The 26,042-nt window shown below is 36.7% G+C and overlaps 1 protein-coding gene across 1 annotated transcript in view; it reads right to left on the bottom strand.

The window, feature by feature from the left end:
• LOC128602375 (uncharacterized) overlaps nucleotides 1-21,399 on the bottom strand; it is a 68,812-nt gene extending 47,413 nt beyond the window's left edge. The window contains exons 1-3 of the mRNA XM_053616133.1: nucleotides 21,315-21,399; nucleotides 21,066-21,158; nucleotides 19,457-19,785 (exon numbers count right to left, since the gene is read on the bottom strand). Coding sequence (XP_053472108.1) covers nucleotides 19,457-19,785; nucleotides 21,066-21,158; nucleotides 21,315-21,335 — 443 coding nt within the window. The 5' untranslated portion in view covers nucleotides 21,336-21,399. The remainder of the gene's footprint in view (nucleotides 1-19,456; nucleotides 19,786-21,065; nucleotides 21,159-21,314) is intronic.
• Between the last annotated feature and the right edge of the window lie 4,643 nt (nucleotides 21,400-26,042).

Here is a 26,042-nt window from a genome sequence, read left to right as displayed (position 1 = left end):
TTGACCCTTTTTGGTTTCGCTTTCCATATTTGATCCTTGCTTCCTGTGTCTCTGGTGACTGGCTCATTGTGGTCAGTTTCTTTGTATGAGCTCATTGTCCATTTTTGGTTTCCATCTTCATTAACACTCTCTCTTTGGTGATTGGTTCATTTTTGGTGCCTCTATATGAGTTTGTAGTGAACCTTCAATAATGTTGTGTGCTTATCATAATTCCAACCAAAGTTTGCATTGTTTGATCTTCACATCAATGTTGCTTCAGACCCCTTTCACCTTCCACATGACAGGTCCATCTGACCCTTTTTGCTTTCCACTTTACTTATTTGGTTCTTCTTTCCTGTCTTTGTAAACACATTGGCTGGTTCTTGCTTTGATCCAGGTCGTTTGATTTTCACATCCATGCGTCACATCCATTTTGACCTCTTTCACCTTCCACACTCCATACAATCGTCTAACCCTTTTTGGTTTCCTCTTTCCTTATACAGTTGCTGTCGCAATAATCAATACAAATACACAAGATCTTATCAAATTTTATATAGCTTTGTTTAAAATATTAATTCAATGACGATTCTTGTTATATAGATCATTACAAGGAAAATAGACTCCAATGTTAATTAATTTTCACTCAACATTGTAGTACATTAGGAAGCACAGTATCGGTGAATTATCAGTTACCCTGTGACAGAGAGAAACTCCCCGAGACTCCAGAGCCCTGCAGGGAAACGAATAAAGGGAAGTATTGGAAGTTGATGGATTCCTCGCTCTATCGCTGTTGTCAGGCACTCAGTTGGAGAGATGCATGCTGGGATTTCACACTCGCAGCATGAGCTCACGACCTGAGCGCTGAACTGCATCGGTAAATAACGACGGAAGGTCCACATGCTGTTAGAAAAACACCAGGGAAGGAAACTGCTGTCTCTACTCTCTCGCAATGCTTAAGCTCTGGCTGTGTGTGTTACTGAGAATGCTACCTAGGCATGAATTCTGGGCCGCATCCCAAATCCTGAAGCATATCTAAATAGTGTTCATTACGAAATTTGTTTTGGGATGACGTCTATAAATACACCAACTTGCTAGGGGGGAAAAAATGACTTGGTGTATGTGGGTGGGGCTTAGGTAAAATTTTAAGTAGCGCTTAGCATAAAATACAGGCTTAATAATACATTCAAATGTGGCCTTAGCTAGCTAACAACCTAGTTAGCTTAGCTTACCAATTTCACTATCAAACAAGCTAAGAATTGTGGTCTGTTACCTTGCTGACAAAACAGTCACTGGACACTGCTAGTCATAATGCTAACCATGGTAAGATTAGCACACTACTCAAATAAACTTGAGGCAAAAAAGTGGAAAAGACTTAACAGGTTATTCTTCCATTCAGCCTTTGCTACATTGTGTCAAGAAACCAAGCTACCTTATATATACAGAAGTAAGTATCATTACTCTGTACCACCAGGATGGTTGATTACATAGCTAGTCAATAGGCTAATTAGGGGCTAGCATATGAGATTAGTGCTGTATGTAAATGAAAAAATCCCTCACAGAATCTATGTTACTATTATTTTGAAAGCTAGATAATGGACTGGGTTTATGTTAGATTAAATATAGTGGAAACAACGAAATTAGAAGCTAGGCTCATAGCCAAATACACACCTTATGGGAGCGAGTTAGATAAAGCAACTTAGCTTAGCCAGGAAACTCACAGTCTGTTCCACACTAATAATAGCTAATAAACTAATAATAGTGCTTTTGTTTCATACTCACCACTAGCAGTGCATTATGGGTAATGCTTACAGATACCTCTCACACTTCAACAGCTCTTCTCTAAGTGTCTCACATGTTAAAAATGCAATGAAGCTAATAACTCCTTTTAAACACCTCTAGGGTCAAACATCATATCTTCCCCTCAGGCTGAATTGCGCACTACACCCACTCCAGAATACTAAGACAGAGCGAAAGGGTCAAGGGTCAAACAGCGTCTGGTTCCTCTCATCACACTCTCTGAGCAACTGAAATAAGGTGTAACCTGACCTTTGTCCTTGCCATCACTTCAACATTCAACACCTCACTCACATACACTTATGGATTTTTCCCCTTTTTTTCTTCTTCTGAAATGTATCAAATGAGTCTCTTGTTTGTTTTCACAGAATAATCTAGTTTCAGAACTGGTTCAGAATCCATTATTGTAGATATGGAGTGTCTGTAAGAAATAATAAAAAAAAATAATCTCTAAAAAAAATCCTGCCAGGTTTGCTTGTGTTAACTAACATGCCTTAGCAGCGATTATAATTAACACCTCATTAAAAGTTTCTCAAAATCCTCTAACATTCCAAGGTTAGTTGGCTAATACAAGCTAATCTGGCAGGATTTCTGGGGGAAGTTTTAGCAGAGTACCGGTGTGATGTTGGAGAATGATGTTAAACTTGATTAGATATAAACATGGCTTCCCTTGTGCATCGTGATGGCACTTGAAAAACATTAGCATGTTAGCAGGCCAAGCTCATGAGGTGTGTAGGGTGTACCAGAATGCTTAATCGCCCCAAACTGATTTCATTTAGCATTTAATTCCACACGGAGGTTCTCATTAATGACCATACGTTGACGATTACTGCTCATCTGCTCACCCTTGCACTTTTTTTTTTTTTTGCATTTGCATTATGCTACATGTGGAGAAGGACAGGTGTTGAGGAAAAAGCACTTTTGCAGAAGCTGACCTGCATTAAAGGGTATGCAACTTTTACAGAATTAAGTGGACATTTTGGATGAATACTGAAATTGTTTAATTTATATTGTTCAACCAAAATAATAATAATAATAATAATAATAATAATAATAATAATAATAATAAACCCTTCTCAAGCACCTAGCATTGGGTGGGAGCCTTAAAATGGCCGACATTGTTGTGAGAACACTAGTTATTACTTTAAAATCAATGTGATGTTCTCAAACACTTAACTAGACACTAAAGGTAGTGTTTTGGACAGACACATAAATGTCCAACATGCTAGAAAAATACTAACTAGTCATTAATTGGGATGAAACCTGAATTTTAGTGTTTTGGATAGAACTGTAAAATGATTGATGTTCTAGTACACTAATCATGAATTATACTTTAAATCATAGTCTTTGGGATGGAACCTTAAAATCAGAAATGTGCTAATAGGAATGCTAATTAGGCCACTGGTGCCTAGTGCGATGGAGAATTATTTTCCATAATGGAAAAATGGCCGACCTTCTACTATAAACACTAGTCATAATTTATAACATTTGGGATCAAGCCTTAAAATGCCCAATGTTCTAGCAAGAACACAAACTAATCATAGTTTCTAGCATTTGTCTCATTTGTCTAACTAGTCATCAATTGTCGTGTTTGGGACAGAGCCCTCCGGTTCATGTAAGGGCACTAACTACAGTACACATAAAGTCTAGTGTATTGGACCAGTAAAACCACTAACTACTCACAGCCTTAAGATCATTGATATACTAGTAAGAACACAAACTAGACATCGTTTATAGGATTTGGGGTCTAAAAACCAAAAATGGCAGAGATTCTAGTAAGAACACAAACTACCCTGCTGAAAAAAAAAAAAACCAACAACAATAGACATCATGACATAAATTCTAATGGTTTCAACTACAAATACTATTATAAACCATCAGCTAACCATTAAAACCATTACCATCATTGGTCCTTAATGGTATTCACTAGATATAACATGCCACCAATAGAAGGCAACAAATTACCAATAGAGACCCACAGGGACCATTACACTTTCCGTTAAAACCAATACAATTCCCATTATAACCATTAAAACCATTACAAATTCTAAGAGGGTTTCTACTGTTTCTTTTTTCATCAAGGTAGTCATGATTTCTAGCATTTCAGAAAGAGACATTAAATGGCTGACATTTTAAAAAGGACACCAGTCATAATTTTCTGCATTTGGGACAAAGCCTCAACGTTCTAGTGATAACACTAGCTAGTCAAGATTTGTAGCATTTAGAACAGAACCCTGATGTTACTTAAATAAGAACCTTATTCCATTGTTGACATGAATTCCATCATTTTAGATGGAACCTTAATATCACACATGCTTTAGTAAGAACACTAGTCCTAATTTATAGCATTTGGAAAAGAGTCATAAAATGGCTGACATTCTAGCATGTTCTAGGCAGAACACCATCTAGGCCTGAATTCTAGTCCTGACTGGAACTGGAACTGGAACTTTTTGCTCTGAACTTTATTCACACTATTTTTTAACACTACATATAAGGTTGTAAATATAAACGAGTTAGGTTATAAATTTTAATTTAAAGGTTATTAGTGATTTTGATTGTGATCACGAAGCTCATTTGTATGACGGAGGACAGAATGCACCGTTAATTTGATTAAAGCCTACATGCTGTAAGTGTCGTTCTATTTATTAAACATTTGTGAGTTAATATCCATCGAGGAACACTCCGTTAGCCACAACGCTCCTGCCAGCCATAATCATCTCCAAGTAATGAGTCCTCTGAATAATGAGGAAGCCTTCGCGTTCTACTCGTATTCTGTACTAATTAGCTGTCAGGGACAGGATTAGACACAAAAGCCAGCTACGAGGCTAATGCTGCTATCAAGTAATGGAGGCTTATACAGTAGCCTCCAGCTTAGCATTGTGAAAACAGTATGTTTTTAGCTTTAGCCTCCTTTGCTCTTTAAATTTCCACTCCTTCTTTGTATTTATGGTGAGAACATGCTTGGGACGAAGACACAAAATGGCCACCGTTCTAAAAAGGACACTATCTAGTGTTTGGGACAAAGCCCTCACATTACATGCTGTACAGTAATGCTTGAAAGTTTGAACACTTGAGAATCTTCTATATTTCTGCATAAATGTGACTTAAAAGATCATAAGATTTTAACACAAGTCCTAAAAGAGAACCCAATTAAACAAATGAGACAAAAATATTATACTTGGTCATTTATTTATTAAGAAAAATGATCCAAAATTACATATCTCACAAACGTTCATGCACTATTGTATGTTCTTGTGAGAACACTAACTAGGCATGTAACATCTGGGACAGAGCTTTGAAATGAAAAACATTGTAAAAAAAAATGTATGTATGTAGATATGAAGTTTAAAAATAAATAATATAGCTTAAAATAACTAGCATTCTAGTAAAAACACTAAATCGACATCATCAGTTTGTTTTTGGAATTTGACAAAAATGACTAAGATTCTAGAAATAAGGCTGGACTTGGATTCGAGTGTTTGGGATGGTCAACATTCTAGGAAGAACACTAAGAATAAGTAATAGTGTAAATAGTAGTGCTTGCAATAAAATGGCCTACATTGTATAAAGAAATGAATAACTGGTCGTTAACTGTGGAACTGTTCAACATTTGTGGAACCTTCAAAATGGCTGATGTGTAGTAACGCTGGGACGGAGTGAAGAATATAAAGTCATAAGTGCTGGTGTAATGAGCAAAACCCTGAATCTCCAGCAGAGGGAAAATGAAACACGCTCTAATGAGTTGTTGTTTGCTTCCTTATTTACTTATTTATTTATTTTAGAATTTTTTTTTGCTATTTTTGGATGAGCTTATCTTTTTCGAGGAAGCCAAACGAAGCTCCCAGCTGCTGGGCGAGATAGCAGCTCTGTTCTCTGTGATGAATAGTCTAATTCTGCTTTTAGAAATCATTTAAATGTGAGCCCCCCATCCCCCCCCCCCCCCCCCCCCACCCCCAGCGCTCTAAGCCGCTCTAAAGACAAACACGCTGCTTATTAAAGTCACATTTATTCATTATTGGATTTTCCTTTTTTTCCACTAACGAGCTCAAGTTCATATCAACTTTTAATATGCAGTAAACAATTACCTAATATTTTATCACGGTTTGTGATAAAAGGCTGCATTAGTGCAACCTGAAATAAAGATTAGCCCCACTAAGACTGTGCTGGTTTTGGATTAGTGTTGCTTTTGGTTCCTATTTGTGTTCATATTAGTGTATTTGTATTCATCATTAGTGTTCATATTAGTGTTTGTTTTAATATTTGTATATGTAGGGGCAGAGTTGGGAGGGTTACTTTAAAAATGCATTCCATTACCGTTATAAATTACTTCATAAAAAATGTAATCAGTAACGTAATCCAGGTATCACAATATGAAAATAATGTAATCTGATTGCTTTTGGATTACTTCAAGGTCACATATGTAAATAAAGTCAAGAGAAAAGCAACATGATCTAAAATACTTTTATTTAGAGCTTATTTTAGAGATTAAAATGTTTGGATTTGTTTTAATAAAATAAATAAATACATAAATAAATAATTAAAAAGATCAGTGTCCCTGATGCGGATAACATTACATCACAAAAGCGAGGGTGAATTTTTCAATTTGATTCAAATCCATGATTTCTTTCACAGCTCCTGATGAGACGGGTGCAAGATTTGGATTCGCGTATCTATTTGGAATAAACGATATCTTGGCGAAATTAAAACACTTCGCAGGAGGTAAAGACTAGAATAACAATATTATTATTAAACATTACTGAGGAAGACAAAGAACCCAAAGATCACAGCGAAACACGTGAGAATATAAGCTACGCTAATAGAAGGGCACATTCTCAGATTCGGAAGTGACTTATCAGTGGGATTATGAAGTTGTGCACGGTGCCGGGCTCGGCACGGCCTCTGTAAATGAGCCTGCAGGAGAAGCTTTTGTCTTGTCTTAATGAGAAAGCAGCGGAGCGACGTTCACATTAGCATACTGTGCTGAGTTAGCATTGCTCAATCTGCCTCGTTGTTATTGCCACTCTCTGGAGAAGAACATAAATATGTATGCAAATGGACTTTACGCCGCTCTCTGCTTGCCTTCGTGTAACTTAATGCTCACCAGCCTGCGTCACTTTTGCTGCTTAGCATAGCAAAAAAAAAAAAACAACAACAAATTATCTGCAGCAAAAAAAGTTTCTTACAGAAAATTATAGAATTCATGTGTAGATCTGACTAGAACATCAGCCATTTTAGTTCATGCTCCATTTCAAATGTTAGACGTTATGTCTTGTTAACGTGTTTGTTAGGTGCTATACTGCTAGGATGCTAGGTTACCCAAGTTTATGGCTCCATCCTAATCCTAAACACTAGGCTGCATTTCTAATTCGCATCACTAGTACGTCAGCCATTTTGACTTCATTACAAATACTAGGAGTCATGCAAGTGTTCTTGCTAGATTGTTCATCGCTAGTTAGCATTGTTGCTAGAATTTTAAGGCTAGACTTGTTTGTGTCACGAATAAAGCCACAAGCTTGGGTTTGCTAACACCAGGTTAAGCATTATTTGTGGAATTAAAAAAGCCCAAGTTAGTTAGCTAGGTAACGTTAGGTGAAATATTCAGACATCTCAACTCTCCCAGAAGTTCCATGAGTCTCTCGCATTTTAATAGCGGTTCCCTGACGCCAGCAAATTATATACAATATCCCACAAGATATGCACTCTTAACAGACACTGGGCTTAGTCCCAATTAATTCAGTTTCAGGACAGAGTGTTTCTCTCAGAGATGGAGCGGGAAGCAGTTTAGCACAGCACATGGATTTATTTGGCTGCATTAGCATGTTAGTTTGGCATTTGCTTCTTGATAACATTTCAGCGCTAATCATTTGGCGAAGAGATTCCTGAAAGAAAAAGAAAAAAGTTCCCAGATGAAGCGAAATGTTTCGGATGTTTGGCATGACATCAAGCACCATAATGATCAGTGATCAGCTAATGCCATAAAAAGTGAGAAGATTATTTAGATATAAGAACAATCTACAGGGCAAAAAGGACACAATCGTTTGGAACATGCCCACATTGGATTGTCAGTGTGGATGATATAGTGAATATACTGTAGGTGAGTGGTTTGGGATTCTTCCATGTGTGGCCTAGATAGCGAATAGTGTATATGGTTTGGTCCACATCTCCATAGTGGACCACTGACGGTGCCCTATGTGTGGTTGAGGACGCATCCGCTTTAAGGGTTAAAACAAAATACTAAAAATCATTCACGGCTCTTCTAGGATTTTTCTCTGATAGTGATATGTGTGCGAGTGTACTTGCTTTTCTCAGCAGGCCTACATTGTGTGTGTGCATGTGTGTGTGTGTGTGTGTGTGGTGTGTGTGTGTGTGTGTGTGTGTGATACACAGCTGTGGTCAATCTGTTAACAGTCAATTTAAACTGAAAGAAGCTCATTTCTGCAGGAGAGCACATTAACAGCAATTATCTGATTCCCACCCCACTTTCCACTTTCCATGTTTTTTATGGCAGATTGGAGATCAGAGGAGAGACATCGCATATCCTGCCTGCTTTCGGTGCAACACACACACATACACACTATAGTCATTATATAAATGTAAAACCAGCCTGTCACTGGGTGTTTCTTTGTTTTGTTGGCTGTACCTTGTAAACATGTCGAATCCCTATTATGACGGTGTTAGGTTTCTCAATATGGCGTCTGTACTAAAAGATTACGTAATATAAATATAAAATGCGTCAGGATGTTTTAGGGAATTTACTTGGATCAAAATGACACTAAACTTTCCTGGATAAACCGGACATTTACCATATTTTCTAGATTATAAGACATATTTGTCCGTCTTTGTGTTTTTTCTGTCATGTTGTGACTTAACAGCTGTAGCCTTTAATAATGTATAATAGCTGATTTGTCCAGCCATTACAGGATTTGCTGTATTGTGTGTTACTCCATGACTTACTGTTATAGAAAGTTCTGCTAAACTTGCATATGTGCACAAGCTGATGATAAGCATTAGCCTAGCAGCAGTGATGGTACTGTGATTCATTCCTTATAAATAAATATTAATATTTTTTCTCTAAGCAGACAGAATTCGAATACAGCGAGTCTCTGTTTTTACTAATCTCTAATATTTAGCTTCCCTGGACAGACTGACATGATTCACTTTTCTGCTTTCTATGACATTTTGTCACAATATATTATAGAGAAACGCCGTGTGCATTTTATATAATTGAGTTTAAAACGCTGTGTGACAGGTTTCCTATGCATTTGAATATAAATAACTTTTTAAAAAATCATTCAGAAATAAATTCCTGTTAGTATTGGTGATGAACTAAAATACGGGGAAAAAATATGTCAACCTCATTGATGCGACACATCAGTACTCGATTAAAGTCTATACAATAATGTAGAATAAGAACTGAAGAAGTCAAAACAAACAATGTTCCTTATTTGAAACTCCCACAACAATGCCTACTTTGCTTGCTTTAAGAAATGCCTCATAAGCAAGATGTGCAGGTGTTCTTATTAAAGTGGCAAGCACCTGTCCACCTCTGAGCTCTGTACAGAGAGGTCAGAGGAGAATGGTCAGACTGGGTCAAGCTGACAAGAATCTACAGCAACTCAAATAACCACTCTTTACAACCGTAGTGGGCAGAAAAGCATATCAGAACCTTGGGCCACAACAGCAGAATTTCCACTCCTGTCAGTCAAGAACAGGAATCTAAGGCTACAATGGACACAGGTTCTCAGGATGAATCAATGTTCTTAACCTACCTTGTGTCAACAGTTTAGGCTGGTGGTGGTGGTGGCATAATGTTGTGGGGAATTTTATCTCGGCTAATACTACACAGCCACATCTGAGTATTGTTGCTGACCACGTGTATCCCTTTATGGCTACAATTTAACCAGCTTATAATGGCTTGCAACTTGTAGGTCACTCCTAAACAATTTTTGCAGTGTGGGTGGGCGCATTATCCTGCTGAAAGAGGCCACTGCCATTAGGGAATACCATTGCTATGATGGGATGTACTTGGTCTGCAACAATGTTTAGGTAGGTTTTATGTGTCAAAAAACATCCACATGAATGCCAGGACCCAAAGTTTCCCAAAAGAACATTGCCTAGAGCATCACACTTTCTCCTCCAGTTTGCCTTCTTCCCATAGTGCATCCTGGTGCCATCTCTTCCCCAGGTAAGCAACACACACACACCTGGTCATCCACATGATGTAAAAGAAAATGTGATTCATCAGACCAGGCCACCTCTTCCATTGCTCCATGGTCCAGTTCTGATGCTTATGTGCCCATTGTAGGTGCTCTCGGTGGTGGTCTGCAGATACGCAGCCCCATAAGCAGCAAGCTCTGATGCACTGTGTGACACTTTTTCAGTAATATGTGCTACAGTAGCTCTGCTGTGGGATCAGACCAGACGGGTTACTGAGTCATGGGTTGTCTTTCCTTGGACCACTTTTGGTTGGTACTAACCACTGCATACTGGGAACACCCCTCAATACTTGCCATTTTGCTCTGACCCAGTCGTCTAGCCATCACAGTTTGGCCCAATTTGTCAAAATCACTCCATTTTTCTGACTGACGGAACTGAACTGACTGTTCACTTGCTGACTAATATATCCCACCCCTTGACAGGTGCCATTGTTATGAGATAATCAATGTTAATTACTTCCCCTGTCAGTGGTTTTAATGTTATGGCTGATTGGTGTATGTTATATGCACTGGTTTTGGCCTTTTGATTCATCTTGTGAGAAACACAATTGTTTGACTTCTTATTAACTTAGTTACTGTCCAAACCAAAAACTTAGCATATGATTGGCCTGTATGTATTAGGCAACCAAAAAGCTTGTCTTTCCCCTTGGCCCTGTTTACCATCTGCTTTCCGAGGTTAACATGTGCTAACACAGCAAGAGCTAGCTTTAAATACTGGAGTCTGGGTCAGGTAGTGAGTCTCATTGCTTAATTTACAGAAGGAGTTTCCTGCAGGTTCGCATCTGGCTGCAGGACATAAGTTCCTGTTTTCTACCTGTGCAGATTAGTGCACATGGCGTTTCACTTATCTGGATTACCCTTAAACAGTGCTTATTTTAAATAAATTGATTCACCATCTGGGAAAATGAAACTGAAAAAAGGGGATCCTGAAACATGTCATGGATTACTGAAAAAGTTTCTGAGCTCTTAACAAAGGTTCATGAGGAACAGCTTCTTGAAAATAGGAAAGGTCCCAGCCAAAAATCCTGGGTTCTTGAAAGAAGTTTTGGGAATCCACATACTCATACTGTATCCTGCATTCCTGAATTGGACTTCATCATGAAGTCAAAAATTAAAAAAAACAACCCACTCCTGAATAACTTTCTTGGATTCTTTAAAAGTTTCTGGAGTATGACCAAAGTTTTTTGGTTCTTGAAACAAAGGTTGGGGATTCTGTTTCTGAAACATATCATGGGTTACTGAAAAACCCATTCTGAAAGAGTTTAAAAAATGAAAACTTTATGAGCTCCAGAAAAAAAGTTGCTTGGTTCATGATTCTTGGGTTACTGAAGGTTTCAGAAAAAAATTGTTACAAAAGGATTGGGGTGGGGACTGGCACCCTGTCCAGGGTGTACCCCGCCTTGTGCCCGATGCTCCCTGGGATTGGCTCCAGGTTTCTCCGTGACCCTGAAGGAGGAGTAAGCGGTAGAAGATGGATGGATGGATGGATGGAGGATTGGGGTGGTCCCAGAAATGTTTCTGAAAAAGATGTCTAGGTTGCTGAAAAAAAAAGGGGGGATTCTGAGAAGGTTTATATAATGAAATGCCTGGGTTAAATAAAAAAAAAAAAAATGTTTTGGAAAAGTTCCAGGGTTCCTCAAAAAAACATTAATAGGTCAAATTTTTTGGATCCCAAAAAAGTTTCTTTTAGCAAACCCAGGGTCCTGAAATGAATGTAGGTCAGAGCAAATTACCCAGAATGCACTGTGATGTGGTGTGATGTAGTTTGAGTATTAAAATAAAGGACGAAAGTAGTTTGCGAGCTCGTGATATGAGGCAGCACGGTTATATTTAGTGCATTACGAGTCATGTTATTGATCCACACCCGCAGAAATAGAACGCCACTCTCAACACACTCGCCAACCAACTTGGCCAGCATGAATGCAAACAAGTGTGTGTTTGCAGCGAGAGTGAGAGTGTGTGCAAGAGACTTGTGTGATCCTCGCTGAAGTAAACACGAGCGTACGGAGGCAGCAGGAAGACCGTGTGACTAGCACAATTATTTCTGTATTTTTATATCTCACAGTAGAAGATCTAATGAGCATCCTGGAATCCTTCCTCCCTCTCTCTCTCTCTCACTCTCTCTCTCTCTGTCCCCATCTCTTCCTTATTCTCAGCTGCAATGTTGACGGGTGAGCTGGAGCATTACGTGTTGATTAGCATGGCTGCGATTTTTAACAGATTATGCAGATAATTAACTCGTCCATTGATCTGTGCTTAATCACAAAAAAGGTGAACATTTCCTCCAACACACACACACACACTCACACATACCACGCTGAGAGAGAGCATAAGAGGTTTTTATTGATATGTGTATCTCTGTAGCTATGTAGCTCGTCAATAATAATAATAAAAAAAACTAAATTTTTTATGCAGAAAGAAACTGCATGTCAAGTACCTTTTACTTTGTGTAACATAATTTTAATAATTTATTTAATTTTTTTTTTAGCTAATTAAATACAATTAAACTATTGAAGCTTGCCGAACAAATGTGCAAATATTTGTTTAGGAATTATTTTAAGGACGTAAATAAACAGTAGCTGCTCCTTAAAATAGCCTTTGCTGGGTTTAGTTAGCTACCAAGCAAACCTTAATGCCACAATATTCTGTAGAATGTACATTTTTCAAAGTTCCTGGGTTCCTTGAAAAGTTTCTGAGTTACTTATAAAAGTTCCTAGATCCCTGCTTGGGTTGCAGAAAAAAGTTCATAGAAGCGTTCTCTGGCTTCTAAAAAGCTTTCTCTGAACTTGTTTGAAAGTTCCTTTCATTCATTCCTCTTCAGACTCCTGAACAAATTTGCCCAGTTCCTGATAAAGTTCCTGAGAAAGATCATAAGCAGATTATTGGATTACTGGAAAAGTTTCCTGGTTGCTCAAAATTCCTGGAAAAGAATAAGTGAAAAAGTCCCTGATAAAGGACCTGGTTTAAAAAGTTCTTAAGAACGTTCTCATGAGAACAATTCCCTATTTCCTGAGAAAGTTCTTAAGTTCATTTAAGTCACATGGTGATCATAGACAATTAAAATGCCATCATTTCCCTTTACTTCTTCTCGTCTTCATCCACATCTGGTTTCATTTCATTCTGATTTTCCTGATTTCTCATTTTTTCTTTATCATGCTTGAAATATTTATTTATTTTCTGCCTGATTTAACCACGTCTTTTATTATCGTCAACTGTCTTCTTCTTGGGTTCCTGAAAAAGTTCCCTGGTTCCTGTGAAAGGTCCCAAGATCCTGATAAAGTTGGTCAGTTCCTGAAAAAGGTCCTGAGTTTCTGAAAAAGGTTTGTAAGAAAATTCCATTATTTCCTCTTCACTGATTTGTTCTTGTCAAGAGTGTGATAAGAAAGTGCTTGGGCTCCTACAGAAGTTCCCTGGTTCCTGAGAAAGTTTCTGAGTTCCTGAAAATTTTCACAAGAAAGCAATTCATTTTTAGTAATCATGTTATTTTTGTCAAGGTTGTGGCCAGAAAGTTGCTCCATCCATCCATTTTCTGTACTGCCTATCCTGCACAGGGTCGCTCGGAACCTGGAGCCTATCCCAGGGAACTCAAGGCACAAGCGAGGGACACCCTGGATGGGGTGCCAACCCATTGCATGGGCTCAATAATACACACACACACACACACCTATTCACACACTATGGACAATCTGGAGATGCCAATCAACCTACAGTGCATGTCTGGGGGATGGGGGGGAGTACCCAGAGGAAACCCCTGAAGTACTGGGAGAACATGCAGGCTCCGTGCATGCAGGGCGAAGGTGGGAATGAAACCCTTAACCCCGGAGGTGCGATGCAAACATGTTAACCATTAAGCCACAGTTCCACCCAAGAAAGCTCCCGAGTTCCTGAAAAAGTTTGTCTAAATGTTGTATGATTCCTAAGAAAGTACAAAACATGTGAATGAATAATAATAATAATAATAATAATAATAATAATAATAATAATAATAATAATCTGGTTTAATATGTAAATTATGTGTTAGCTTTTGGTAAATTATTAAAGCTGTCTCAGACATTTTGAGCCTAAAGCAGACAAACTGAGAGTGATTAACAAAGCTCCGCCCCCTGCATTACGAGCTGCCATCTTTGCATAAAGGTTCGTTTGAGGCAGTGGGTCATGTTTAAATGCCCACAGGCTGATGAGTGGATGTGTTGCCATGGCGAGGGTGTCGCTCCTGATCCACTGTCACGGTGATATATTGTTTGCGTGAGCGTGTAGCCGTACATGCTGCTGTGTGTTAATTGAATTTCAGATGCCACGGAGAAGCTCGTAGATCAAACTGACAGCACGGATATGAAGAGGCTTATTTCACCACGAACAAACCAGAGCACGGAGAGGAGAGGTCAAACTTGGAACACATTTCCACCAAGTTGCGTAAGGTACGACAGGGGAATTTCCTTCATACGAGCGCCTCCGCTATGCCATTAGAAAGACAGTTCACACACGAGTGGAGGTGTAGTGGATGTGAATGATGTTACAGTTACAAACCCTGGCCCTAAAAGTGACTCCGCCCCATCCTAATCCTGCCCCTCACTCACACTTATCAGAACACAGCTTCTAGAGTTAGAAAGGCTAGAGTTCATAACTAGGTTAGTGTTTTTACTAGAACATCTGCCATTTTAAGGCCCCATCCCGAATGCTAAAGTTCCATATTTACATACATAGAACATACAGGCATGTTCAAATGAGAAAGACGGCCAATCAGGAGCAGCGGGTGGAGCTTGGGAAATTGATGATTCACTTATTTTCCCTCTCTCAACATTCTCTAACCTCTACACTCACATCACACTCGACCAGGGTGGCATCTCAAACCTCGGATTTTCCAGCTAAGGGGATTTTCCGGCTTCGTTTCCAGAAAAGATGCTTGAAGTGCAAACGTAGGATGTGTCCAGATCCACTCCATGGGATTGTCAGCAAGTTCAGTACTTTAACAAGAAAAAAATAAGGAAGTGACAGTTTCTTTAAAGGCAAACCTGTCTTCTCCGAGTCAGTCACACTCGACTTACTAACTGGAGTGCGCATCCATGTGTGCGCTAACTCACCGGAGCATAAATATGATAATCCGAGTCCGACTCTCCAGCGCAAGCTAGAATTCCTGCCAATTATGAGGGAAATATGTGCGAGTTAGCTGTCCCTGATCTAATTAGCGGAAAAATACCTGCCGTGTCGATTGTGATTACTGACTCGGCCACAGCATGACTCACATAATGCCTGAGTGAGCGGAGAACACAATACACACACACACACACACACACACACACACATAATTCTTATGAATTTGAAGAGCTAGAACACAATATGGCTTTAGCATGAGCGTTCAAAACTAGCAGTGCTAAGAGAACTGGTGCTAAGAAAGTCACGTCCTCAGGAGATCGTTCAAATGTCTCTGAAAGTTATAAGGACGTCATTTCTTCAAGGTTATTTGAGGGTTCATTGGATAGCCTCCTAGAAAGATTCTTCTTGGAAGCCTTTTCTGAAAGGGAAATACTTTACTGTAGGGTTCAACATCAAACCTTGCAGGGACAAAATGAGAACCTTTAATCCTCTTTTGCATGAATTATTACATTTACATAAAAAAAAATTTTTTTGATGGATTTTTTTTAATTGAATTAGTTCAAGTTGTTTGCTGTATGACAACAGAGTGCGATGGTGGAAAGTGTCATATAGTCAAAAATAAAACAAAATGTATGAGATTTCAATTCCAATTAGTGCATTTTCCAGACTATAAATTGCAGAGGGTTTTTTTAGGCACCTAGTAAGCATGTAAAAGTTCTCTCTTCTAGAAAGGAATTACAGTAAAAAGTATTTGGATGGATTTACTCACTCAAAATACATACAAAAAATTAGATCCAAATATGTGATCTTTTTCATTCTTTCTCTTGAATTTTTAACGCTTTCTCTTGAAACATAAAATGTAGAAAATAAGGTGAAATTTCAAAACGTCTGAAATGACAACAGTTTTTCTTACGTTGAATGTGAAAAACTGTAAATATACTATTAGAGATGCCTAGTGTCTTTTTTGCGATGTAGACCTGTTTCAATTCATGAATGCGCATACCACAGTTCTATGTTTGCATGTTGTTGCCATATGGCAACAAAAACATTTTACCATTTAACGGAATACTCAAAATATATAGACTTGTTTAAATGACAAATATTAAATGTTATCTTATCTCACATAGTGTTTAATTTTTTTCCCTTTAAGTAATTTTGCTTAAATATTAAAAAATGAATCACATTTTGAGATCGCTCTGATGATGACCTTCACCATGCCATGTGATTGCAGAAAAGGTACTGCAAACACAACTTCCTGATCATCTGACATGGCTTTTTTTGTTATGTCAAAGTTAAAGCCCCCTTCTTCCAGTCATATAGGAAAATAGTACTTTTGTATTATTACCTATCAAAAAAATTGGAGATAAATTAATTGTCGCCATATGGCAACACCATGCAGTAAAGGGTTAAGGTATTAAGGTCTAGAACTGACACTGGACCAAATATGAACCTTGTTGAATGTCATAACTGCATGATTGTTATGAAGCAAAGTTACGCAAACATCATTTTAAACATGCTAACCATGAGTCCTGGGAAAACTGCTGGCCTATTATGGGTCCAAGCACTTAATCCTTAAATGTTTTTTTTTGTTTGTTTTTTTTAATTATATATATATACTTTTATTAGAAATGTATGTAAAAAAAAAAATGATGTTGTGTCAATGTATTTTCAATGTCATTTTATTTGGAATTATCAAATGCATTAGATTTTTACCTCATGAATGAAAATCTAGCTATAATTGTTGTTAAGGAAACAATGTCACGCATCACAACGGAAGCCTGTGTGGACCAAACTTCATTTAATTGTATAAATAAACATCACAATGAACATGGCCATTTAGGGTCAAGTGATACGAGGTGAACAGAAGTTCTGATGGAAAGGAGACGCAGCTAAATGCCTCTATCCACCAATAAGATCCATGCATTCCACAGGCACAGTGTTTCAGTGTGTGAGAGCTGATGGAATTAAAAAGGGCTCTTGGTAGGGAGAGAGTGAGGGAAGTGGAGTGGAAAGGTGTGTGTGTATGCGTGTGTGAGTATGTGTGTGTGTGTGTCGCTGGGTTCAATAGCTCTTTCTGCTTCGGATCAAGGGCGCATGATGATGGTGTTGCTATGGTGATGGGCAAAGGGTGAACACACTTCTGTCCTCTCGATACAAAGTTACAGTGTCCTATAAAGTTAACCCAACACTGTATGTGTGTGTGTGTGTGTGTGTGTGTGTGTGTGTGTGTGTTTGTGCACACACATCAATTACATAATCAGCTGTAGCTCTGTTTATTATCAATACTTTAAAGACAGACAGACAGACATTTGAACAGGCAGACAGCTGGACAGACAGAAAGACACACAGACAGCTAGACAGAAAGACAGACAGTTGGTCTGATAGCAAGGTGATAGAGAGACGGGCAGCATTATAGACAGAGAACTTGAATATACAGTTAAGCAGATGCATACAAATAGACAGTTGAAGACAGGTAGACTGACAGAAGATAGAGAGACATACAGGTATACCAACAGACAGCTAGATAGAAGAAAAAAGACAGACAGACAGACAGACAGACAGAGTAGCTGGCAGGCTGCAAAATGAACAGACAGACAGCAGTGTGAAGAATATAGTGCACATACAATTCAAGCAATGTTAAAAAGCTATTAAATCAAAACAAATATTTATTTATCTCTTTTTGCCCTTTATTTCTTTCCCACATTGTTATCCTCTTTATTCTTTTTTTCTTTTCTTCATTCTATTTTTCTTCCTTTGTTTTATTCTATCTTGTCATCCTTTGGTTCAAGCTTTCTTTCATAACTTTTGTTTTGTCTTGATTCTCTCTATTTCTTTCCTTTATTTCTCTTTAGTTCTTCATTTACTGTTTCCTCATTTCCCTTTCTTTCCTTCCTTTTCTATTTCTCTTCTTTTGGTCTTTCTTGGTCACTCCTTTCTTTCTTTCTTTCTTTCTTTCACTATTTTTCTTTATTTCTCCATTATTCACTGCTTCCTATTTTCTTTCTTCTTCCCATTATATTTCTATTCTTTTGGTTTTGTATTCCTTGGTCCCTCCACTCTTCTTTCTCTTTCTTTCTTTCTTTCTTTCTTTCTTTCTATCTTTCTTTACTTATTCTCCTGTGATGTGTATTTCAGCAGCTGACCAATCAGCAGCTCTGTTCCAACTTACTCATCAGAATGCTGACAACCTTTCTTTCTTTTTGTTTCATTATCTCTTTGTCCTACTCATTGCTTCCCTTCTTTCTTTCTTTTCCTTCTTAATTTCACCTTACGTATCATTGCTGTTTGGTAGAGTATAAAATGTGTACTTAATGAATTACAAAGAAAAGCGCTGTTCTCTCCATCTGTTCCTTGTTTATGTAATTGTGTATATAGAGTTATTTAATATATACACTCAAAACCCTAATAAGTTGACTGAACTCAATTGATTGAGTAAACTCATTCCCTCAATGTTCTTGAGTAATGGGGTCTCCCAAAACCTGTATATTTAAGTTCACTTAACTTGGCACTCATGTAGACTGTACTTAAATTGTTAAGTTCACCAGACTTGGTGTTTATATAGTGTAGTTGAACAATTAAGTTCATTTAACTTGGTGTTAATTTCAAGTATACTTACATATTTAAGTGAACTCAACTTGAAAATTCAATTGAAATAAAAAAATTATTATAAATTTGTCATATATCAAGAAGGAACTCTGGACTTCAGTTCCCATCAGCCACTGCACTGTACTACATCAATGTCACATGACCACCTGCACCTGACTCACTAATGAGCATGCCTATATATAGCCACTGTTTGCACTGCTTCCTTGTCTTACATTTGTCTTAGACTAAAGTTGTCCATGTTACCGTGTTTTGGTCCTAGTTAGTTTATGTTTAGTCCTTGCCACAGTGTTTTGCATCTGTCATAGTATCTTTTGTGTTTTGTTGGCTTATATAATAAAACGTTTAAACTCTGCGGTTGCTTCCGCATCTACCTTTGAAACATGACAAAATTTAATCTAATTGACTATGTTTTTATTAATTTAATGACTGTTTAAGCTTTGTGCAAGCATACCAAACTGAAATAAAACATACTAAACATCATATTGAATGTCTTTATTGTCCAATATTCACAATATTGATGAAATTACAGTACACACCCTACTGTAATGGAAATGGAATTTGGTCACGACCACACGGTACAGGTAGTAACAATGTCCTACATTAACTAGTGCACTACAGTGGTATAACTCAATTCAAACATTATACTTTTTATCCTTTGTTAATGGATAATGGAGTAAATTGAGAAAAAAAATGGTCTCACAATTATGTTAATAGATACTGAGCATGTAAATGTAACAATTCTGACTCAAAGTCTGCAACAATGAGACCTAAACATTTTTCTTAAATAAAAAAGCTGGTTTGCCAAAGACTGTACTTTAGGCTTGAGGGTGTTCTGCTCCATTGACATCAGTACACACTGTATGAAATCAAACGTGTTTGTGAGTGATTTGGGGATATTCAGGTCTAATGCATAAATAAGACCAAAGAGAAGACACATTGCTTGCGAGAGGTCCTGCATGTTGTCCATCACCACCTGGCCTTCAAGTATTATCCCAATAGAGGAAGACAAATGCAAGGAGTTGGGGGGCTGAAGATCGGTGCCCTCGAATAAGATCCCCACTGGCACATCAAGGATAGAGTTGCGATGATCAGACACCTAGTGAAGAAACAAGTATAAATACAGTATTGTGATCATGCATCAAAGGTTGACCATCAATGCATGTTTATCAGAATGCTCACTAAATCTATCAAAAACACAAATCAATTGTATTGACGAAAAATATGAGATACATACTACCAAATTTAGTACAAAGCAAAATTATATTGACAAGTATACATGTGAATTTATGCAAATATACATCCATCCTGCAAAGCACTTGGTATACACTTTTAAAAGGATGCAGTATAAATAAAGTTTATTAATTTGAAGACTTGTACAAAAAAAATTGGCCATGTTTCTATATTAAAGGAATAGTTCAACCAAAAATGAAAATACACTCACCCTCAGGCCGTCTAAAGTATACAGTAGATAAGTTTGTCTCTTCATGTGGACAGATTTGGAAAACTTTTACAGTACATAACTTGCTTACCAATGGATCAGTCCAAACAGCTGATAAAAACATCACAACAACCCACATGTAATCCACATGACTCCAGTCCATCAATTAACGTCTTGTGCAAAAAGCTGCATGTTTGTAATCAATCAAGACATTTTAACTTCAAACTGTTGCATCCAGCTAAAATGTGAGATTTGCATATGGATTTTGATGTGAGAGAACAACAGGGGATGGACTTGTTCTGCTGGAGAAAGCATTATTATCGTTATAGCATTATAATGGCACTGGTTTAAAGTTAAAATGCCTTGATGGATTCGTGTGGATTGCTTTTGGATTATTGTGATTTTTTTTTTAATCAGCTGGTTGAACTCTCATTCTAGTGATGTAATGCTAAATTTCTCCAAATCTGTTCCAATGAAGAAACAAACTCCTATTGTCATAGATCGAGGTTGAGGCAGAAGCAAACGCAGATTATCACATTTATTAACCAAACGTACAACAAAACAAAGACACGAAGACAACTTGGCATAACACCGTGGCATGAAACAAAACACTGTGACATAGACAACAAAAGTCTAAGACAACAAAAGACAGGGAAACAGTGCAGACAATGACTATATATACACACACAAGTGCTCATTAACCGAACGTGAATCAGGTGCAGGTGGTCATGTGACAGGTAGTGCAGTGCAGTGGCTGATGGGAACTGGAGTCCAGAGTTTCTTGATACATGACACTCTATATTTTGGATGGCCTGAGGCAGATGCTCAGCAAATTTCCATTGTTGGGTGAACTATTGCTTTAAAATCAACATAATTCTCTGACAAATGCTCAGACTACTGTGAGCACAGGTAAACAGGTTAAGAACAGATGCACTTACTAAACCTGACTTAAAGAAAGGAAAGTCATCGTCTCCAGGTATGACAGGTAGTCCTTGAAGCACAAGGGTTCGGATTTCAGTTGGCTGGGCTGACTTTACGGGTGAAAACATGAAATTCCAGTAATACCACAACCACTCACTATCAATATGTTTGCAGCATTTCTATGAGAATATACGTAAATGCTGATTTAAATTAAGATCATCAAATCATGCATAGTAGATTACTGATATGAGAAAGATAAGAAATACATTAAATGTTGACACCACCATGTTTCAAACGATAATGTTTGAGAAGTTCCCCTCTTTTCTCAGAGTTAAAAATGCAATGCTTATATTTCCACATGTTCTTGTCTCATATCACCTGTAATATAAAAACAATTGAAAATATTAAAGTTAACAAAGTCAAAGCTAAAACATGATAAAGGAAATTACATTATAATTAATTATAATTAAACAACTTTATTAAAAATATGCCTAAACCAGCAAATAAAGGTCTCTGGCTTTAAAAAGTGACAAACATGCTGTAAGGTAGATCAACTAAATTTAGCTATTAAATCGCTAGATCGTTAATTACTGGTGACGAGTGTGAAGACAGACTGATTTCACCGACAATAAAACATCACTAATTGTTCTCAGCTATACTGCCATGTTCTTTCTCAAAACACAAGATTAACCCATGATTAATTCTTTACGAAATGTTTGCGGCTCACAAGTTAAAATATGAAATAAGTTTATTTCTCAATCATACCTTCACAAAATCATGAAAATTTCATTAATTAATGGCGACATTGGCAAAGTTTGCCCGGGAAAAATGCTAGGCCTATAAGTCTCAGCATCATCTGCCATATTCTTTCTCACAGAAATACATGATTAAACTATGATTGAATTTATTAACTTATATGATAAAATACTTCAAATCACATAAATCATCATTTGATATCTCAGTTATCATACCATCACAAAACCATCCTTAAAAATATTGTTAATTAATGGCTACGTTAGCAAAGTTCGACCAGGAAACATTTGTAATTATGGCTGTGTTGTCCTTTACTATAAAATGTACCATTAGGAATTTAACAAACATATTTCACTATTAAAAATCACACAACATAATTTTATATCAACATAATAAGTTTACTTACTTAAAATGGCGCACGGTGAAAAACTCCGGTCTCAGCAGCAACTAACAGATGAGACGAAGAGGACCGCCTTTTATAATTATCTACCAATCAGTGCATTAGTTCTCTTGTTGCCAGGCAGATCTCCTTGCATGGCCAATCACATCAAAGGAAGACCAGTGTGAGCTATTTAATGAATCATCATTTTGAGTTCATAACTCTTGAGATCTTAATTTTGTAATTTTGTAGGTAAATAAGTTAAACTAACTTATATTTTTGAGTTATGGGTCCAAAATGCAAAATGTTAAGTAATGTTTAGTCAAGATTACTTGATTTTTTTTAAGTAAAGACAACATTAGGAATTACATTGTGGTATATAATATATAATGCTTTCATTTCAGTTTTGTCCTGCACACTACACACTACAGGTTGTTCTTCAGCATTTGCTCTGCCATCAATCACACAGATGTGTGAAAATCTCCTTGTTCATTAGTTTACATGCACAAATCTATCCATTTTCTCTCCATTCCATTTTTAAACAGGACTCATTACACTCAGCAAATTCCCCCAGTTGTACACGTGTGTGTCGTTACACACAAACCTGCATGTAAACACATTCAGCTCAATTCCATCTTATTAAAGTAACAAAAACAAAATAATGATCCAGGTTTCATGGGTCCAAAGTGGAGAATGTTCATTATTAAAATATGCGTTATGTTCCATTATGCGCTCTATTCATCTTCCTTTATTTGTTCCTTTTTCCCTCCCTTGTTTTTGTTCGTTCTTTTTTATTTGTTTGTTTCTGTCTTTCTTTAATCATTTTCTTAATTTATTTCCTTTCTATTTCTTTTTTCAAATTTCTTTGAGAAATGACCCTTACCCTCCTTTACTGTTTGCGTGTTCATTCTGTCTTTTTTTCGACTTTTTCTTTTCTACATTCTTCTACATCTTTTCTTTCTTTCTTTCTTTCTTTCTTTCTTTCTTATCTTTTCCTCATTTTTTCAGATGTTTAGTTCTTTTCCTAATTTAATGCTTTTCTTTTATTATTCTATTTTTCTTTCTTTTGTCCCCTGTTTTCCTTTCTTAATAGTTTTCCATTCTTTCTCTCTTTCTTTTTGCATCCCTTTGTATTCTTCGCTTCATTATTTCTCATTTGTTTTTGTTCTTTTTCAAATTTTATCTTTTGCTTTTCTTTCTTTCTTTTTTAACCTTGTTTGTGTTCTTTCTTCCTTGTTTCTTTCCTTCTATTATTCTATTATTGTTTACATTATTATTTTTCCTACATTTCCTTCATTCTATTTTTTTTTCTTTTGTTTGTTTCCTTTTTTACCCCTCCTTTTTGTTATTTCTTTTTGTTGTCTTTTTTCTTTTGCTTATTGCGTCCTTCCTTCCTTTTCAATCTTTATTTCATCCTTTTTTTTCCTAATTTAATTGCAATTTTCATCATTTGTTTTTGTTCATTGTACTTCCTCTCTTTTCTTTCTTAATTTCTTTCTTTCCTTCTATTATTCTATTATTGTTTATTACGTTTTCCTTCATTTCCTTCATTCTATTTTCTTCCTTTGTTTGTTTCGTTTATATTCCCCTCCTTTTTTGTTATTTCTTTTTGTTACTTCCTTCTTTTTTCTTTCTTTCTTTAATTCATCCTTTTCTCTTTTTTTAATCATTAGTTTTTCTGCATTGTACTTTCTTTCTCTTTTCTTGTAAAATGTGAATAAAAAACAAGTTAACTTAAACACGTTTTTGAGTTATGATGATAATCTTGATACACACTTGCTGTAGTTACTAGAGCAGCTCATCTACCACAAATCGTTGAATAAGTGCGTACGCTACAGTTAAGCTAATGCTAACATGGGTGAGTAAATTCATAACACTTCTCTAGTCTGCTATTTTTAGTGCAGCATTTGAACAATGACGTGGTTGCAGCAGCACATGCATCACACTGTTAGTGAGAAATTCAATTAGAATTCATTTTCTTGACTAAGCATTTTCCTCCACATAGCTTAAATGCTGTGAGCAGTGTGTGTGTGTGTGTGTGTGTGTGTGTGTGTGTGTGTGTGTGTGTGTGATTATTATAAAGTGTGCATGTTATGAATCTGGACTTCATTTGTAATTTCTGCCACCAGGCGACTATTTCATCATCAAACTGGGCGCCATATCAATGTGCACAAACATTTATCACCTCCGATGCCTCCTAGCACTGCACACACACACACACACACACACACACAAACTGTTCCACCATACATATAGTCATGCATAAAGCCTGAGCTGTGTGTCCTCATTAAGATTCACCCCCACCCCAGAGTGAGGTTTAGCGTTGTTTTATTCATTGTTGAACCGTCCTCAAGCGTTTAATCATAATCCTGCTCTAAAAAAACAAATGCAGTAAACACTGCTATCAGCCACATGGCCTCTATGCACACATTCAGTAATGAAACAGTACAATCTTATCACATTAACACCTTTAAATGACTATTAATATGACGTGTGGGCGTTTGTTTGTGGTGTGTGTGTGTGTGTGTGTGTGTGTGTGTGTGTGTGTGTGTGTTTATTGTAAAGTTCTTGGAAATTTAGTAAATCTTTAAGATTAGTGCTCACTGATGTAAGATAAACACTTGAAACTGGATTTGATTCCTCAAGTTGGTCAACAATTTAACATGGGGACATAAAAACATGAAAATTCAAGAAATTAGGTAAGTATGTAAGTAAATAAATAAATAAATAAATAAATAAATAAATAAAAACATACTAATAATAATACAAATAAATTGGAACACTCAATGACAGAACTCTAAAATTTGGTAAGCTCCCTGAAGTATGTAAGCAAATAATTGTGAGTGAGTCATTAAGTCAGTATGTAGGTAAGTAAGCTATTGGTAAGTAAGTAAGTAAGTAAGAAAGTGGGTAATTGGTAAGTAAGTCACTAAGTAAAGAGTGATTTGTAAGTCAGTAAGGAGGGAAGTAAGTGATAAATATGTCAGTAAATAGGTAAATAAGTGATAAGTCAGTGAATATATATGTAAGTGGTAAGTAAGAAAGTAAGTAGGTAGGTTAGTCAGGTACTAAGTGTTAAATCAGTCAGCAAGTAGGTAAGTAAGCATGTAAGTGGTGAGTAAATAAGTAGTTAAGTAAATCCGCAAGTAGGTAAGTAAGTGGTAAGTTAGTCAGTAAGTACATAAATGGTAAGTAAGTCAGTAGTAAGAAAGTCAGGTAATAACTATTAAGTAATTCAGTAAGTATGAAAGTAAGAAGGTAAGTAAGTGGTACGTATGCAAGTAAGTAAGTCAGTACGTAGGTAAGCAAGTAGGTAATTAGGTAAGTCAGTAAGTAACTGATAAATAGGTCAACAATTAGGTAAGTAAGTGGTAAGTAAGTCAGTAAGTACATAAGTGGTAAGTAAGTAAGTAATTAGTAAGCAGTTAGTAGGTAAGTAAGTAAATAAATAAATAAAAAGGTAGACAGCGTACAATTGGAAGAATCCTCTGAAAAAAAATATAGGGTGAGTCAAAACTGAAGCAAGTCTTTAAATTGAGAAATGTACCTTTTTGTATCTAAGTTTGAGGGACTGAAATTTAATGTTATCTTCAAAACAGGTCAACGCTACCAATTTAAATCAACCAACTTCAAAACTTTGGGAGCTCTCTGAAAGAAAAAAGTATGCTATTAAAAAAAAAAAAAAAAAGGAAGACATCTCTGAAATTGGGCCGAAAATTACGACTTCAAAACTACAGAACATCAATGAAAGTAAGCAAATAAAAAGGACGACTACTAGAGGCACAGAATTTACCCTTTTTGTGTGTAAGAGGAATTCAAACTTTAGAAGAGTTATCTGAAATTAGACATGTCTTGCTGTCAA

This window comes from Ictalurus furcatus, chromosome 26, assembly GCF_023375685.1.
Source record: "Ictalurus furcatus strain D&B chromosome 26, Billie_1.0, whole genome shotgun sequence".
Taxonomy (NCBI): domain Eukaryota; kingdom Metazoa; phylum Chordata; class Actinopteri; order Siluriformes; family Ictaluridae; genus Ictalurus; species Ictalurus furcatus.
The sequence above is the reverse complement of the archived record's forward strand: the minus strand, read 5'-3'. Positions and strand labels throughout refer to the sequence as shown.